At 46.3% G+C, this 15,433-nt stretch overlaps 1 protein-coding gene across 1 annotated transcript in view; it reads left to right on the top strand.

Annotated features, from left to right (window-relative positions):
* Positions 1-15,433, top strand: part of LOC130275494 (coagulation factor XIII B chain-like) — a 429,154-nt gene that overhangs the window by 362,708 nt on the left and 51,013 nt on the right. Inside the window, exon 7 of the mRNA XM_056523540.1 lies at positions 12,551-12,730. Coding sequence (XP_056379515.1) covers positions 12,551-12,730 — 180 coding nt within the window. The remainder of the gene's footprint in view (positions 1-12,550; positions 12,731-15,433) is intronic.

Raw genomic sequence — 15,433 nt, 5'->3', positions numbered from 1 at the left:
CTGCGGACCTCCAGAGGTTTCAAAACTACAACTCCCAGCAAGCCCGGACAGCCGATGGCTGCCCGGGCTTGCTGGGAGTTGTAGTTTTGAAACCTCTGGAGGTCCGCAGGTTGGAGTCCACTGAGGGCGGATGATGACAAGAGGATGATGAAGGGGGGGTGTGGGATGATGACAAGGGGATGATGAAGGGGGGTGGGGATGATGACAAGGGGATGATGAAGGGGGGGTGGGGGATGATGACAAGGGGATGATGAAGGGGGGTGGGGATGATGACAAGGGGATGATGAAGGGGGGGTGTGGGATGATGACAAGGGGATGATGAAGGGGGGTGGAGACGATGACAAGGGGATGATGAAGGGGGGTGTGGGATGATGACAAGGGGATGATGAAGGGGGGTGGGGATGATGACAAGGGGATGATGAAGGGGGGTGTGGGATGATGACAAGGGGATGATGATGAGGATGTTAATGACGGGGGTCTGGATGATGACAGGGGGGGATGATGTATTTCCCACCCTAGGCCTATACTCGAGTCAATAACTTTTCCTGGGATTTTGGGTTGAATTAGGGGCCTCGGCTTATACTCGGGTCGCCTTATACTCGAGTATACACGGTACTCAGACAGAACACAATATACAAAAAACAAACTGATGTTACGTGTTCTCTAACTAGTCAAGCAAAACAAAAGGGACAAGGGCATTACAGTACTATTGATTTTAAACAGAGTGTAGTTATTTTCATTATTTTCAATATTAATAAAGTTTGTGGGAATAAATTATATGGGAAAGTATGGTCTTTTTGGATTATCCCTAGAGGAATCTATAGGAAAATAAATTGAAATTAACCCTCCATATACTGGTCTTGACCAGGTATGGTAACTGCCTGCTGCCAAAGACTTGGTTCTTTTACTGTGTGTGTGCATTAACCCTTTGTGGACACAGACAGTTTTACTTTTTAGCGTTTGGCTTTTTATCCTCGCCCTTTAAGAGACATAACTCTTATTTTACCATATGAGGGCTCGTTTGCTTCAAGACCAATCATACTTTGTAATATTTTATTTTTATCATACACTGTATGGTGCAATATATATATATATATATATATATATATATATATATATATATATATATTATTTAGGAAGGGGGATTCATAGAAATACTGCACTTTTGCAACTTAGGGTTTTTTTTTGCTTTTACACAATGCACTTTATGGTAAAATATGTTATCTTCATTTTGTGGTTTAATACGATTAAAGCAATATCCATGGTTGCATAGAGTTTCTATAATTGTACTGCTTTATCCAAATAAAAATGCTTGAAATTGCTGTATTCTGACCTCTATTACCTTTAACTTTGTTCCATATATGAGGCTGTTTGAGACCTCAATCTAAGATTTAATTGGACAGGGGAACAGCCATTGCAGCTCTTTAGTGCAATGACCACTATTATCCCCTTTAAGGGGTACTCCGGTGCAAAACATCTTAACCCCTATCAAAAGTATGGGGGAAAAGATGTTAGATCGCGTGATCCTGCCTGCGCGCACCCCGGTCATCCTTGCACGGAGCAAACTCCACTTCGTGCAGGATGACTGGTAACCACAGCCGTCGCACTCCCTCTATTCAGGTCTATGGGAGGAGGCGTGATGGCAACGTACTAGCCATCACTCCCTCTCCCTTAGGCACGAATGGAGGGGGCATGGCGTGACGTCACGAACACGGGAGCTCCATACTCCCGTCTTCCGGATGCCACTGCTGCTGGCCCGGAGATTTCGGAGGTCCCCAGCGGCGGGGCCCCGTCATCAAACATCTTATCCCCTATGCTTTTGATAGGGCATAATATGTTTTGCAGTGGAGTACCCCTTTAACGACCACAGACATACATTTACGTCCGTGGCTGGCTCCCAATCTGTGGTTGCTTAGTATCAGCAACCAGGACCCGTGGCTAATACTGGACCTTGTTACGGGCCGCGACGCGTCCCGCTGTCCCTCACGGGCCGCCTGCGGCTTCTTCCCCGCTCTCGTGTACCCGGGTCTCAGCGCTCTCCTCCCCGCCACTTACCTTCTACTTCTGGCTCCTCTTCCCGAGTCCTCACCGCTGGGTTGCCACCTCGTTCCTCTCGCACGGGTGCCGCGTCCGTGGGCTCCTCTCTGTGCGCCTCCTGTGCTTCCTCCAGCAGTGCTGGTGTGCGCGCGTCTCTCCCCTAGGGCGCGCGTGGTGATTTAAAGGGACAGTAATAATTTTCTATTCATCACCCGTTTATGCCCAACCCTATTTAAGTGTGTATTTTCCTTTGTTCCCTGCCGGATCTTTGTGCTGTTGCCCTAGAGAAAGCGTACTCATTATACTGTTCTGACTAACCGTGCTATCTGACCTTTGCTACGTCCCTGACTACGAATCTGTGCTGCCTGCCCTTGACCTATTGCTACGCCTTGACTACTTACCTTGCCGCCTGCCCTTGACCTACCTTACGTTCCTGACTACTTACCTGTGCCACTTGACTTACTCCCAGGCTATCCTCCTGCTCCCTCCATCTGCCTGGCCGGTTGCCTGCCTACTACCTCGGTGCCATCTCCTAGTGCCAAGTATCACCTCGGCAGCCCGCGTGGTCGAGTCGTGCCAGCGGTAGCGACCTGGACGTCGCCTGCCGCAACAAGTCCAACCTGCTTTTGTGGCGGGCTCTGGCGAAGACCAGCGGCGTCTTAGATTCCGCTCCCTGGGGCGACTCTCTACACCTGCCACGCGGGTCCAGCGGATCCACCTCCAGTCTCCTCCGGTGAGCGTCACAGTAAGATCCGGCCATGGATCCCGCCAAGGTGCCTCTTCCCAGAATTGCGGATCTCTCCACAGTAGTGGCTCAGCAGTCCCAGCAATTGGCACAACAAGCACAACAGCTGGATCAGTTATCCGCCATGATGGAGCAGCTCCTCTCCATACAGCAGCAGCAGCTTCAGCAGCCGCAACCACGTCTACCTGTCCCCGATCCTGCTCCTGGACCTGTACCCTCGGCCTCCGCTCTCGGCCTGAAGTTGCGTCTCTCTCTACCCAACAAGTTTGAGGGAGATTCCAGGGCATGCAGGGGCTTTATATCCCAGTGCTCCTTGCACATTGAACTGATGGCCGATCAGTTCCGATCAGAATGGGCCAAGGTGGCATTTGTTCTCAGCCTTCTTTCGGGAAAAGCCTTGGCTTGGGCTACTCCTCTTTGGGATAAGGGAGACCCCATTACTTCGGACCTGCAGTCCTTCTTCACTGAATTCCGGGGTGTCTTTGAAGAACCTGCCCGAGCCTCTTCTGCCGAGTCTGCTCTGCTGAACCTTCGTCAGGGGGACTCTTCTGTAGGAAATTACGCCATCCAATTTCGCACCCTGGCATCAGAATTGGACTGGAATGAGGCTGCCCTGTGTGCCACCTTCAAGAGGGGTTTGTCTAGTAGGGTCAAGGATGCCCTGGCGACCCCCGACTCCCCTTCTTCTCTCTCGGATTTAATCCATTTGGCTACCGGTATTGACGTCCGCTTCGCAGAGAGACCAGAAGAACTCCGTCAGGAACGCCAGCAGCCGAGGACCCGTCGCTTCCCTAGGCTGGCTCCGGTCTTTCAACATCCTCCGGAGGCCCCTTTTCCTCCTGCTGTAGATGAGCCCATGCAAGTGGACCGGGCTCGTCTTACTCCACTGGAGAGAGCCCGCCGCAGGGAGGAGAACCTTTGCCTCTATTGTGGCAGCTCGGAGCACTACTTGAGTCGGTGTCCCCTCTGTCCTCCACGCCAGGGAAATGCCCGCACCTAGGGGACGTTGGAGAGGCGACCCTAGGTGAGAAGAACTCCTCTCCTCGCCTAAACATTCCAGTACAGCTCACCTCCCCTTCCGGGGGTACCTTTACTGTTCCTGCTCTTGTGGACTCTGGATCTGCCGGCAATTTTTTGGCCGCCCACCTGGTTTCAAGGTACCGCTTGCCTGTCTCTTGGCTCCCTAAGCCTATGTACATTTCCTCCATCAACGGGGAATGTCTTAATTCCGCTGTGCTTGAAGTGACGGCACCTCTCGAGATGCAAGTTGGGGCCCTTCATAAGGAAAGGGTCATCTTCTATGTCTTACCTCGCTGCACTTCTCTTGCTCTTCTGGGACTTTCTTGGTTGCAGCGTCACGCCCCACTTCTGGATTGACATTCCGGAGAGGTCTTTCATTGGGGTCCAGACTGCCAGTCCCGTTGCATGAAGTCGGTTCAACACAGAATTCCATCTCCCAGTCCTTTCCTACCTGGCCTTCCTGCCCCTTATCAAGAGTTCGCACATGTGTTTTGCGAACAGCAAGCGGAGTTTCTCCCTCCTCATCGTCCCTATGACTGTCCAATTGATCTTCCACCAGGCACCTCCCCTCCTCGGGGCAGGATGTACCCTCTCTCCATGCCCGAGACCAAGGCTATGTCGGATTATATCCGGGAGAACCTACAGAGGGGTTTTATCCGAAAGTCCTCCTCTCCTGCAGGAGCCAGATTCTTCTTTGTGGGTAAGAAGGACGGCTCGCTTCACCCCTGTATAGACTATCGTGGGTTGAATAAGATCACGATTAAGAATCGTTATCCTCTACCTCTCATCTCCGAGCTTTTTGATCGCTTACGCGGAGCCAAGATCTTCTCCAAGTTGGATCTTCCAGGCGCCTATAACTTGATTAGGATCAGGAGGGGTGACCAATGGAAGACAGCGTTTAATGCTAGAGATGGACACTATGAATACCTTGTGATGCCTTTCGGGCTGTGCAACGCACCAGCGGTGTTTCAGGAATTCGTCAATGACATATTCCGGGACCTCCTATACTCCTGTGTCGTCTATCTCGATTACATTCTCCTCTACTCCCCCAACCTGGAGGTTCACTGGACTCAGGTACGCCAAGTTCTTCGTCGGCTGAGAAGTAACCATCTGTATGCCAAGCTCGAGAAGTGTCTCTGAACAAACCAGCCTTCCATTTCTCGGTTATGTCATCTCTGGCCAAGGTCTTAGTATGGACCCTAATAAGCTGTCTGCCGTTCTGAACTGGCCCCAACCATCTGGTCTAAAAGCAATTCAACGCTTCCTAGGATTTGCCAACTATTACCGGCAGTTCATCTCTCATTATTCTACTCTTGTAGCACCTCTAGTGGCTCTGACTAAAAAGGGAGTGGACTCCAAGTCTTGGCCTCCTCCTGCCGTAGAAGCCTTCTCCCGACTCAAGACAGCCTTTGCTTCTGCTCGGGTCTTGACCCGGCCTGATCCAGATAAATCTTTCTCTCTAGAGGTAGATGCCTCCTCCGTTGGAGCTGGAGCAGTCCTAATGCAGCAATCCTCCAAAGGCAAGATTGCCACTTGCGGTTTCTTCTCGAAGACGTTTTCTCCTGCTGAGAAGAATTATACCATCGGGGATCGGGAGCTCTTGGCTATTAAGTTAGCTTTGGAGGAGTGGCGACATTGGCTGGAGGGGACAGTCCTCCCAATTACTATTTACACAGATCACAAAAACCTTCTCTACCTGCAATCCGCACAACGAGTGAACACTCGACAAGCCAGGTGGTCCCTGTTCTTCTCTCGTTTTAACTTCCAGATCCGCTTCCGTCCAGCCCACAAGAACCTCAGAGCAAATGCTCTCTCCAGGGTCTCTGATGTTTCGGGACTAGACTCACAGCCTCAACATATCATCCCTCCTGATTGCCTCATTTCAGCATCATCGGCCTCACTTCTTCAGGTATCCTCCGGGAAGACCTTCGCACCTCCTTGCCTCAGAACCAAGATCTTGCACTGAGGTCACTCTTCCTTCCTAGCAGGACATCTTGGAGTCCAAAAGTCCATCTCTCTCATTTCCCGTCACTACTGGTGGCCCAGCCTGGTCCGTGACGTCTCCGATTTTGTCCGTGCTTGTGTCACCTGTGCCCGGAATAAAACTACTCGCCTGAAACCCACTGGCTTACTGCAACCTCTTCCCATTCCAGAATCTCTGTGGGATCATATAGGTATGGATTTTATCATGGACCTACCACCATCCTCCGTTTGCACAGTAATCTGGGTCGTAGTGGACAGATTCTCTAAAATGGCCCACTTCATCCCTCTTTCCAGTCTTCCATCTGATGCTCAATTGGCGGGATTATTCTTTCATCACATGGCTCCATGGTCTCCCTCTCCATATTGTGTCCGACAGGGGGGTGCAATTTGTCTCCAAGTTCTGGCGCGCTCTGTGTAGTCGCCTCAAGGTTAAGCTGGATTTCTCCTCCGCATACCATCCTCAAACCAACGGTCAAGCGGAACGGGTGAATCAGATCCTTGGTACTTACCTTCGCCACTTCGTCTCTGCACGACAGGATGATTGGTCCTCCCTCCTAACCTGGGCCGAATTTTCCTACAATCATCATGTGTCTGGTTCCACTGGAAGCTCCCCGTTCTTCATTGTTTATAGTCAACATCCCCGCCCTCCTCTCCCTCTGCCTGCTTCCTCCGAGGTCCCTGCAGTTGACTCCTTGGTACGTGATTTCCAGGCTATTTGGAGGGATACCCAACTCTCATTGTCCCATGCCTCTTCCCGCATGAAACTTCAGGTGGACAAGAAAAAGAAGCCTCAGCCAGTTTTCCATCCCGGTGACAAGGTGTGGCTGTCCGCCAAATATGTCTGTCTTAAACAGCCCAGTTACAAGCTAGGACCTCGTTTCCTGGGTCCATTCAAGGTTCTATGCCAAATCAACCCGGTGGCCTACAAGTTGCTCCTGCCTCGCTCCCTCCGTATTCCTAACACCTTCCACGTCTCTCTCCTCAAGCCGTTGGTCCTGAATCGATTCTCCTCCAAGTTGAGCACTCCATCTCTGATTTCTGGTGTCTCCGACATTTTTGAGGTGCAACAAATTCTTGCTTCCAAACTCTCCAGAGGAAGACGGTTCTTTCTAGTAGACTGGAAGGGTTTTGGTCCGGAAGAAAGGTCTTGGGAACCAGAAGAGAATATCTTGGATAAGAAGTTAATCCGGAGTTTCCTACAACTGAAGAAGAGGAGGGGGCCAAAGTGTTATGGGCAGCGCCGCATCCCGCTGTCCCTCACGGGGCCACCTGCGGCTTCTCCCCTGCGGCTTCTTTCGTGTCCCTGGGTCTCAGCGCTCTCCTCCCCGCCACTTACCTTCTACTTCTGGCTCCTCTTCCCGAGTCCTCACCGCTGGGGTGCCACCTCGTTCCTCTCGCATGGGTGCAGCGTCCCTGGGCTCCTCTCTGCGCGCCTAACGTGCTTCCTCCAGCAGTGCTGGCGCGCACGCGTCTCTCCCCTAGGGCGCGCCCACACCACTCAGTATGATTTAAAGGGACAGTAATCATTTTCTGTTCATCACCTGTTTATGCCCAACCCTATTTAAGTGTGCCGGATCTTTGTGCTATTGCCCTAGAGAAAGCATACTCATTATACTGTTCTGACTAACCGTGCTATCTGACCTTTGCTACGTCCCTGACTATGAATCTGTGCTGCCTGCCCTTGACCTATTTCTACACCTTGACTACTTACCTTGCCACCTGCCCTTGACCTACCTTACGTTCCTGACTACTTACCTGTGCCCCCTGACTTACTCCCAGGCTATCCTACTGCTCCCTCCATCCGCCTGGCCGGTTGCCTGCCTACTACCTCGGTGCCATCTCCTTGTGCCAAGTATCACCTCGGCAGCCCGCGTGGTCGAGTCGTGCCAGCGGTAGCGACCTGGACGTCGCCTGCCGCAACAAGTCCAACCTGCTTTGCGGCGGGCTCTGGCGAAGACCAGCGGCGTCTTAGACTCCGCTCCCTGGGGCGACTCTCTACACCTGCCACGCGGGTCCAGCGGATCCACCTCCAGTCTCCTCCGGTGAGTGTCACAGACATTGCTGATCGGTCTGGTATTAACCCTTTAGACGCAGCGATCAAAGTTGATTGTGGCATCTAAAACGGGAGAATATGCTGCCAGCTAGCTCAGTGGACCTGTTCTGGAGCGCCGCTGTGAAAACAGCTGAGAGGACAGTGGGAGATGTCTTACCCTCTTCCCGGCTGTCCAATCGGCGTTTGATTGCTCCAAGCCTGAAATCCAGGCTTGAGCAATCAAGTGCAGAAAACACTGATCAATGCATTCCCATGGCAATGCATAGAACAGTGCCTGTAATCAGTGTATGCAGCATTATAGCGCCTAGAAGGCGCTATAACACTGCATGAAAAAAAGTTAATAAATGTGATTTAACCCTTTCCCTAATGAAAATCAGAATCAACCCCCCTTTTCTCATTTAAAAAAAGTGTGTAAATAAAAATAAAAACAAACATATGTGGTATCACCGCTTGCATAAATGTCTGAAATATAAAAATATATCGTTAATTAAACCACATGGTCAATGGCACATGCGCAAAAAAATTCCAAAGTCCAAAATAGCGTATTTTTGGTCACTTTTTATACCATAAAATATGAATAAAAAGCGATCAAAAAGTCCAATCGAAATAAAAATGATACTGATAAAAACTTCAGATCAAGGTGCAAAAAATTAGCCCTCATACTTTCCCTTTCATGGAAAAACAAAAAAGTTATAGGGGTCAGAAGATAACAATTTTAAAAGTATTAATTTCCTGAATGTAGTTATGTTTTTTCCGAGAAGTACAACAAAATCAAACCTGTATAAGTAGGGTATCATTTTAATCATATGGACCTACAGGATAAAGATAAGATGTAATTTTTACTGAAATATGTACTTCGTAGAAACGGAAGCTCCCAAAATTTACAAAATTGCTTTTTTTCTTCAATTTTTTCACACAATGGTCCTCATTTACTATTGCAAACCCGACATGTTTTGTCGGATTGTGCGCCAGATTCTGTCCCATTGTGCTAGAAATTTGCGCCAGAATTGAAAAAAACCCGACTAACTCTCCATTTTGCTAAGAAAACCGGGCAAGGCCACCGGGAAAAGGGGTGTGGTCTCCAAAAAGGGGCGTGTTCCCGACATTTTCACAAAAACCCAACATATTTACTAAGGTTTCCACATAAAATGTGGTGGGTTTGAGCTGAGGAAAACCCTACAGATCAGAGCATGTGTAAAAAAAGCAAAGTGTAGAGAAAGTGGAAAATGTAGGGAAACCTTGGTAAATACCATGGAAAATAAATTGTACGGAATTAAAACCCACAAAGAAACCTACACTCCACTCTTAGTAAATGAGGGCCAATGATTTTCTATTTCCATTTTGCCGTAGATTTTTGGGTAAAATGACTGATGCCATTACAAAGTAGAATTGGTGGTGCAAAAAAAAGCCATCATCTGGATTTTTAGGTGCAAAATTGAAAGGGTTATGGTTTTTAAAATCTAAGGAGGAAAAAAACAAAAAACTCTTAGTCCTTAAGAGGTTAAGTACCACAGGTTTTGTCATTTTTGCACTTTCGTTTTTTCCTCCTCCCCTTCTAAAAATCAGATTGCTTTCAATTTTCCACCTACAGACTCATATGAGGGCTTGTTTTTGCGCCACCAATTTTACTTTGTAATTACATGAGTAACTTTACCACAGAACCTATGGCGAAACCAGAAAAAAAATATTTGTGCTAAATTGAAAAAAAAAGCCATTTTGTCACTTTTGGGGGCCTCCGTTTCTATGCAGCACACATTTGGGTAAAAATGACACCTTATCTTTATTCTGTTGGTCCATACGGTTAAAATGATACCCAACTTATATAGGTGTGATTTTGTTTTACTTCCGTTAAAAAAATTATAACTTTATCCACAAAAATTAGTAAGTTTAAAATGTCCTCTTATGATCCCTATAACTTTATTTTTTTTTTCCATATACGGTGCAGTATGGGGGCTCATTTTATGTGCCATATCTGAAGTTTTCATCTGTACCATTTTTGTTTTGATGGGAATTTTTTATCATTTTAGAGTATACAAAGTGACCAACAATACGCAATTTTTGATTTTTTTGTGTAAAGTAAGGAATATATATAACTTTTTAAAAATCAGTATAATTGATTGGAATATAAAATGTACATTTAAAATAACCACAATACAATATCACAATAATAACATAAAATATAAAATATGTTACTTGGAAAAAAATGTTAAAATCCAATAATATTTAATAATCCAAGAAAGGAGTCAACTGTCTCTTTGAATATATGGGATATCAGCACCAAAATTGTATCCGGTTTGTGTTAGTTAGTTACAATGTCATAAATGTCCGAAATGACTTCTCGCTGGTGTACGTGTCAAACTCCTTACTTGGATTATTACCCATTATTGCCCAGAGGATCGTAGCATACATTCACTTCTCACTTTACACATTTCTGCAGCAAATACATTTTCGCCTCCCCCCTTAATTTTTGCGTGTGCTCTCTGCACGCGCAACCATACACAAAATTCCGTACACTTAGATGGTGCTTCGTAACACATTGGTAAAGTCTTTTACATAGGGGGAGTACACTTTAACTGGTGGCAACAGCTGGGGGCACACACACGCATTCTGTTCGTAGGACGCCAAAAAGCCATGTGATAGCCTGGGGGAGTAGGGAATATGGGAGTGTAGCTGTGCGGTTACTAAGGGTGCTTGCTTAACCCTTTCTATTTGTGACGCCAGGATGTGGGCTATTCTCTGTAAGCTTGTCCTACCGCCACCCGTCCCAAGAGCGGTAGGGAGATAGGAAATAATTGATTGTGCACAACCGGAGATTTGCAGAAACTTGTCAGAACTTTTACTGAAGATTTTAGGCAATAATGAACAGGAACAGTCCATACAACAGAGTCTATTGGAGCTTGACAAGTGGTTGGGACCTTGTGAGTCTATTGAGCTTAAGAAGGTAATTGTTGCGGTGATCCACTGGATTTAGGGGATTAGATTCGGTCCAGTAATCACGCTAGCTTTAGCGGAGATTTTGATGTTTACTCACGGTTTAGTTTAGGCTGAGGCCGGCAGGTTTTAGGCCTAGCTTGTCTTTGAAAGTTGTGCAGATCCGTCCTGCTAGTCCGGCATCCACGAGAGCAGCAACCCAAGAGAGCGATAATTGGCTACAGATCCCTTATATGGGCAGGGGCTGGACTAAAGCTCACTGGTCCATACAACTGTCAATCTACTGTACAGAGAGTTGTGGGTAACCATGTGACCCACAACATAGTCACATGACCGAAGGTCCTGCGACACTAGCTAGGTAAGTAGCCTAATATACACTATATTAAATATACACACTATTAAATATATACACAGTAACATTATAGCATTAGAAAATAAGGAGGCGACTAGGGGCTGTCCCACCTGGGGGACACTACCTGAATGTAGTAATTCTGACTTTGTGGACTACCACACTAGGTACGGTATGCAATACGGTACCGGGACACCACACAAACCTATATAAGTAGGGTATCATTTTAATCGTATGGACCTACAGAATAAAGTGAAGTTGTCAATTTTACCGGAAAATGTTCTGCGTAGAAACGGAAGCCCCCAAAATTATAAAATTATGTTTTTTCTTCAATTTTGTAGCACAATTATTTTGTTTCCATTTCTCCGTAGATTTTTGGGTAAAATTACTGATGTCATTACAAAGTAGAATTGGCGGCGCACAAAATAAGTCACTACGTGGATTTTTAGGTGCATAATTGTAAGAATTTAGATTTTTTTAAAGGTAAGGAGGAAAAAACGAAAGTGCAAAAACAGAAAAACCCTCAATCCTAAAGGGGTTAAAATAAAAATGTTGTACTACTTGTCTGCTAAAGTTTATAAGCTGCTGGATGCCATTCAGATCTTGTTCCATCAATTGATGTTGCAGAATGCAGACTGCACTCCTCTGCTTGTTCTCCTGACCATTATTCTAGGCTGATATCTTTAAAAAGTAGCTCCCACCATCCACATTATTTTTTTTACTATATTAAAAAGGCCTTTTTGTCTGCCTGGTAGTGTGCTCACTACCAGGCAGACTTCCCCAGCAGGAACTGATGCCTGCTGGGGCCAACACTTCCGCCCTTAGTTCTTCTACACAGGGTGCCTCCAGCTGTTTCACCACTACAACTCCCAGCTTGCCCTGACATCTATTTGCTGTCAGGGCATGCTGGGAGTTGTAGTGGTGAAACTCTACATGGCCATGGCACAACCCGAAACCCAAATCCCCCCCCACCCACGAACCCCGCTACCCGAACCCCACGGCTCAACCCGCTCTCCCCCATACCAAAGTGCAGGACAGTCCGGTGTGAGGTGGATACCGGCAGCAGCGAAGGGATGCCAAGAGGTGGGGCCGGCGTGCCAGGCCAGGGAGCAGGGGAGCCAATGCGCACATCTGTTCTCAGCACTCGCTCCCACCAGTCTGATTGACAGGCAGGGAGCGAGTGCAGCCTGACTGAATTCGGACCGATTGCCAGGCCGACATCGGTCTGAATTCAGGCGTGACGTCACGCCAGGCTGCAGCCGGCCACTAGGAGGGAGACCCCTAGTGGCCGGTTTTCAAATGTAAGTTAAAACATTTAAATTTAAAAAAAATTATGAAACTATATTAGAGATACGTTGTAGTACAACATATCAAAAAAAAAGTTGGTGACAGTGCCCATTTAAAGTCTAAATTTATTATGTTTCTTTTGCAGGTTTTTGTGTATTAAATCAACCAACAATGATTACTCAGAATATTCATTACAATGTAAGCACTATAGTGGACAATGGACAAACAATTACATTTCAATGTATTGAAGGCACAATACCAGAAAATAACCTGGAAGCCGAATGTAAATCAAAAACAATAATCTATCCAAAATGTACTGCATCAAGTAAGTCTGCTGTATAGGCATGTATGTACCTGACATGAGCATTTTATACATCATTACAGGAACCAGACTGTTTATATATCATTGAGAACAATGTTCAGCAACATAGGCGTGCACAGCCTATTGCATTAGGGTGTGCACCCTAAAGCACAAACTCACTCCGCGCATGCGTGTGTGTGTGTGTTTATGTATGTATATATGTATGTATATATATATATATATATATATATATATATATATATATATATATATATATAAATATATATCACATACATATACACACACACACTCTTGCTTGCATAGTGAAGGAGGATTGTATCCAGGGCCGGCTTTAGGCTTAGCATGGCCCTGGGCAAAATCAGAAGTGGGGTCCCAAAAGTCATAATAGTGCACTAATCAGATTAGCACTATTAGTCACTTCAAATACCATAAAAAATATCTAAAAAGCAAAAAAAAAAAAAATGGTACCGATAAAAACTACAAATCACAGCGCTAAAAATGACCCTCACATCCCCATATACAAAAAAATAAAAGTGCTATAGGGATCAAAATAGTACAATTTTATATTTTTGTATAGTTCCCCCACATTAGGTTGGCAGTATAAATCTCCCACATTAGGATGGAAATATATTTCCCCCACATTAGGTTGGCAGTATAGTTCCCCCACATTAGGCGCAGTATAGTTCCCCCACATTAGGTTAGTAGTACAGTTCCCCCACATTAGGTTGTCAGTATAGTTCCCCCACATTAGGTGCAGTATAGTTCCCCCACACTAGGTTAGTAGTACAGTTCCCCCACATTAGGTTAAAATCAAAACCGAATGACCAGGGAGTCAGGAGTTTGTCTGGCCAGACAAACTCCTGACTCCCTGGTCATTCGGTTTTGATTTTACTCTTACCCAGGAGGGCTGCAGTGGACCTTCTTCTATATCTCTTCTACTCTTAACCTTGTTGTGTGTGGGCGCACAACCAACTTTGGTAAGCGGCTTGGGAATTACCGTCCCCTACCCCCACCTGCAAGATCTACTGATCCCGCACATGAGGCGCCTTCCTCCCTCTCTCTAGATCCCACATTAGGTTGGCAGTATAGTTCCCCCACATGAGTTGGCAGTATAGTTCCCCCACATTAGGTTAGTAGTACAGTTCCTCCACATTAGGTGCAGTACAGTTCCCCCACAGGTGCAATATAGTTCCCCCACATTAGGTGCAGTACAGTTCCCCCACATTAGGTGTAGTATAGTTCCCCCACATTAGGTGCAGTATAGTTCCCCACATTAGGTGCAGTACAGTTCCCCCACATTAGGTGCAATATAGTTCTCCCACATTAGGTGCAGTACAGTTCCCCCACATTAGGTGCAGTATAGTTCTCCACATTAGGTGCAGTATAGTTATAATTGTAGGGAGGAGGACAAGTCTAGAATTTACCATGAGGCTTACGGGACTAATTCTACCCCTGATCTTATATTTGCCAAGGGGTTCAATGGGCGGAGCCAAAGGATTGTCAAAATTAGGTTTTGCCTAGAGTGTCAAAAATCCATGCACCAGCCCTGACTAGACCTCCCACTTGTGTGTATGTTGCTGGTGTTTATAGGGAGGCATTTGATGTGGATTTGAAAAAAAAAATAGTAAGTTGAAATGTTTTTCTTTACTTGGCAAACAGAAGAACGCTTTTACTATAAGATGGGGGCACAGAGGGGGGAATATTCCAAATAGAATTTTTTTTTGCACCAGATTGGTTGAAAAAGTGATGCGGCACCCAGCAAGCTTGGAGCAGCATGCAGGTTGTAGTTTTGGGTCTGCAGACTCCCAGCATGTTGCAACATAATCTAAATTGTACTCCTATATAGTGCAAGATGTGTGGAGTTGTAGTTGTGGTCATCATAGATTGTATCAGGGCATGCTGGGAATTGTAGTTGGTAACTGCACCTCCCAGCATTGCATTCCTTCAAGGAATGCAATGCTGGGATTTGCAGTTACCAACTACAATTCCCAGCATGCCCTGATACAATATATGGTGACCAAAACTACAACTCCCATTATGTTGCACTGGGGGTGCTGTGTGTGTGTGTGAAGTGCTGTGTGTGAGTGTGGGGGGGGGGGTGCTGTGTGTGAGTGTGTGGGGGGGGTGCTGTGTGTGAGTGTGGGGGGGGGTGCTGTGTGTGTGTGGAGGGGGTGCAGTGTGTGAGTGTGGGGGGGTGCTGTGTGTGAGTGTGGGGGGTGCTGTGTGTTTGAGGGGTGCTATGGGTGCTGTGTGGGGGATTGCGTACATAATACATACATAATATAAAATACATACATAATACATAAAAAAAAAATAAAAAAATGTTTATTTCAGCTCCCGGGTCGGTGCTGTAGTCGTTTTTAGTATTTTTGCTGGTAGAAGAGCACGGACTGCAGAGAACAGGCGTGTCCCGTGTATCAGAACAAAGGAAAAAAGAAAGTTGCCTCTTTCAAGGTGCCTGTAGTATTAAAACATCAAACCTTTAATCTGTATGCATTAAAAATAGAAAAAGGTGACATCAATCATAAAAGAGAAGCGAAACTCCAACACGTTTTGAGCAAAATGTAGCTCTTAATCATGGCTATATGTAGCCCAAAACGCACTGGAGTTTCACTTCTCTTTTATGATGTACACCTTTTTCTATTTTTAATGTATACAGATTAAAGGTTTGATGGTTTAATACTACAAGCACCATTATCCTTGGAA

This window comes from Hyla sarda, chromosome 6, assembly GCF_029499605.1.
Source record: "Hyla sarda isolate aHylSar1 chromosome 6, aHylSar1.hap1, whole genome shotgun sequence".
NCBI lineage: Eukaryota > Metazoa > Chordata > Amphibia > Anura > Hylidae > Hyla > Hyla sarda.
Note: the sequence above shows the minus strand (reverse complement) of the source record. Positions and strands in the feature narration are given on the sequence as shown.